This window comes from Sardina pilchardus, chromosome 24 (assembly GCF_963854185.1).
Source record: "Sardina pilchardus chromosome 24, fSarPil1.1, whole genome shotgun sequence".
Classification (NCBI taxonomy): domain Eukaryota; kingdom Metazoa; phylum Chordata; class Actinopteri; order Clupeiformes; family Clupeidae; genus Sardina; species Sardina pilchardus.
Window position 1 is genome coordinate 14,733,138 of NC_085017.1, and position 2,500 is coordinate 14,735,637.

The 2,500-nt window shown below is 46.5% G+C and overlaps 1 protein-coding gene across 1 annotated transcript in view; it reads right to left on the reverse strand.

Moving 5' to 3' along the window:
* Positions 1 to 2,500, reverse strand: part of csmd3b (CUB and Sushi multiple domains 3b) — a 407,622-nt gene that overhangs the window by 75,027 nt on the left and 330,095 nt on the right. The window contains exon 49 of the mRNA XM_062530145.1: positions 158 to 346. Coding sequence (XP_062386129.1) covers positions 158 to 346 — 189 coding nt within the window. The remainder of the gene's footprint in view (positions 1 to 157; positions 347 to 2,500) is intronic.

Consider the following 2,500-nt stretch of genomic DNA (forward strand, 5'->3'; position numbering starts at 1 on the left):
AGACACAGACACAGACACAGACACACACACACACACACACACACACACACAAAATACACAGTGCACACTCACACAAAATACATATACACACACACACAAAATACACATACACAGATACACAGACACACACACAGTGACCCCCCCCCCCTCCACTCACCTTGGCAAGCAGGCACGGGCGAGTCCCAGTCGTAGTAGCCGTGCGTGGTCTTCTTGCAGGCGGCCGATCCCTGGCCCACCAGGCGGTAGCCGCGGTCGCAGGCCCAGCGCACCTGGCTGTTGACGTGGCCGCCCGTCTGGCTGGCCACCGAGCCGTGCAGCGGCGAGTCCGGCGTGCTGCAGTAGAGCGCTGCAACAGACAAGCGCACAGCACACGCCCTATCAGTCCTTTTATCAGGGGCCCTGCAGGGGGCGCCACAGCCTACGAGGCCCCCGTCAACAACAACAATCAACAACAATCAACAATCAATAACAACAATCATCAATAACATCACAAATGTCTGCACTGCACTGCACTGCACTGACTGAACCATCTAATGACTACCATGCATGATGAATATGTGCTGCTGTTTCCTCTGCTGTAACATGCAGTACTGGTGCGGCAATGTGTGCGCTACAGCACATCGATGCAAAGAGCGACTGCAGTCCAAAGGCTGTTAAGAGAAATCAAAAGGAAAAGTGCTACAGTACACAAATGCCGTGTGTTGCTGCTGTGCAGTGTGTTAGGGATGGACGGGAGGATGAGTACAGGAGCCTGTGTCGATCACTTCACCTGTCCGTGCTCATGATGTTATGCCCGATCTGTGCACGTACTGTACTTTTGAAGGCTACAGTGCGTGCCTGGCTACCATGCAGTGGATTGAAAAAATAAGTCCTTCATGCTAGCAGTACAGAGGAACTTCATGGCATACTGTAGCTAAAACTACCTGCAGTTCATGTGATTGCTTCTGCAATCATGAAGCGGATATACAGCAGATCATAATGAGATATGACGTGAAACGTGTCCATTATACATCATTAAATATTCCCATGCCACCAGCAGAGAAACTAAGTCCAATGATTGGCTGAAGCTACCTGCAGCTGTGCACATATAAAAACCCACCTACTGTAAGCATGAAGGTTGCTTTGTACTGTTCAACTGAATTGACTGAATTGAAAGGTCAGTTACTGAAATGGCCGCAATTTTTATAATAACCCAATAATGACCCTTTTTTTGCTTTGTCTCTCAATGGCTCTCTCTACATTTTTTACAAAAGGCTTTAGACTTTAATTCTCCATCACTTATGTCATGTGTCGATGCATCTCTTGTATGTACATATAGAGGCCACGCAAATTCACCCACAATTAACACCCTTTACTAGTTCGTGTCAAATACTTTAAAAACTTTATGAAAGTCATGAAACTTTAAGGACCTTGCAAAATTGAGCCATTCTGACATCATGTTGTAAACTAACCTGATGTTTTCTTAGATGCTCACTACAAATTTCAACCAAATCCAGTCAGTGAAAATAAGTAATTGGAAAGTCTTAGAAAACATAAAATATGATGAAATTTAGCTTCAGGGATTCATGGAGTAGAGCTATATGATTTGGGATGAATTTTAGGTCTGAAAGGTCTGAATTTTAATAGAAGTTGCACTTTTTGATCTTTTCAAGTAAATCATGTCCTGAACTGAGAAGTCCTGACAGGAATGTCTCAAACACACGGTACATGCTGGCAACACCCATCCAACCACCAACATACCTGCACCCACACACCCACCGTGAGCAAACACACACAAACATCACACGGCCACTCTACACACACACACACACACACACACACACACACACACACACACACACACACACACACACACACACACACACACACACACACACACACACACAGCAACCTTTATGAGCTCATTTCCCTGCCATTTCCCTGAGATATGCCCCTAAAAGCCCAGTGAAATCAAGTAACATTATGTACAACTGGACCAGGGTAGTTTTACACAATATCATTGGCCTGTGAAGAGCGGGGGGGAGTTCACCTGAGAAAGCTGCGGGAAGACAGAGGGGGGCAAGCAGGGGGCAACGGCAGGCCACAGACATCACACGCGGTGGGTGGCCAACATATGCACCGTCTCTCTCTTTAACACACCCACCCACACACACTCACACACACAGAGACACACTCACACTCACACACACACAGAGACACACACACACACACACACACACACACACAGAGAGACACAGACACACACACACACACACACACTCACTTACACAAGCATACTCTCTCTAACCTCTCCTTTTCTCTGATTCATTCTGATGAGAGTGAAAGTAAGAAACTCAAGAGTGAGAGCGACTAAGTGGAGAAAGACTGAAGAATATGGACAACAGGAAGTGGAACGGAGGGCTACTGTGGGCATAAAGTGTGTATGTTGTCTTGTGTGTGTCTTTGCATGTGTGTGGGTGTGTGTGTGTACAGTATATGTGTGTGTGAGTGTGTGTGTGTG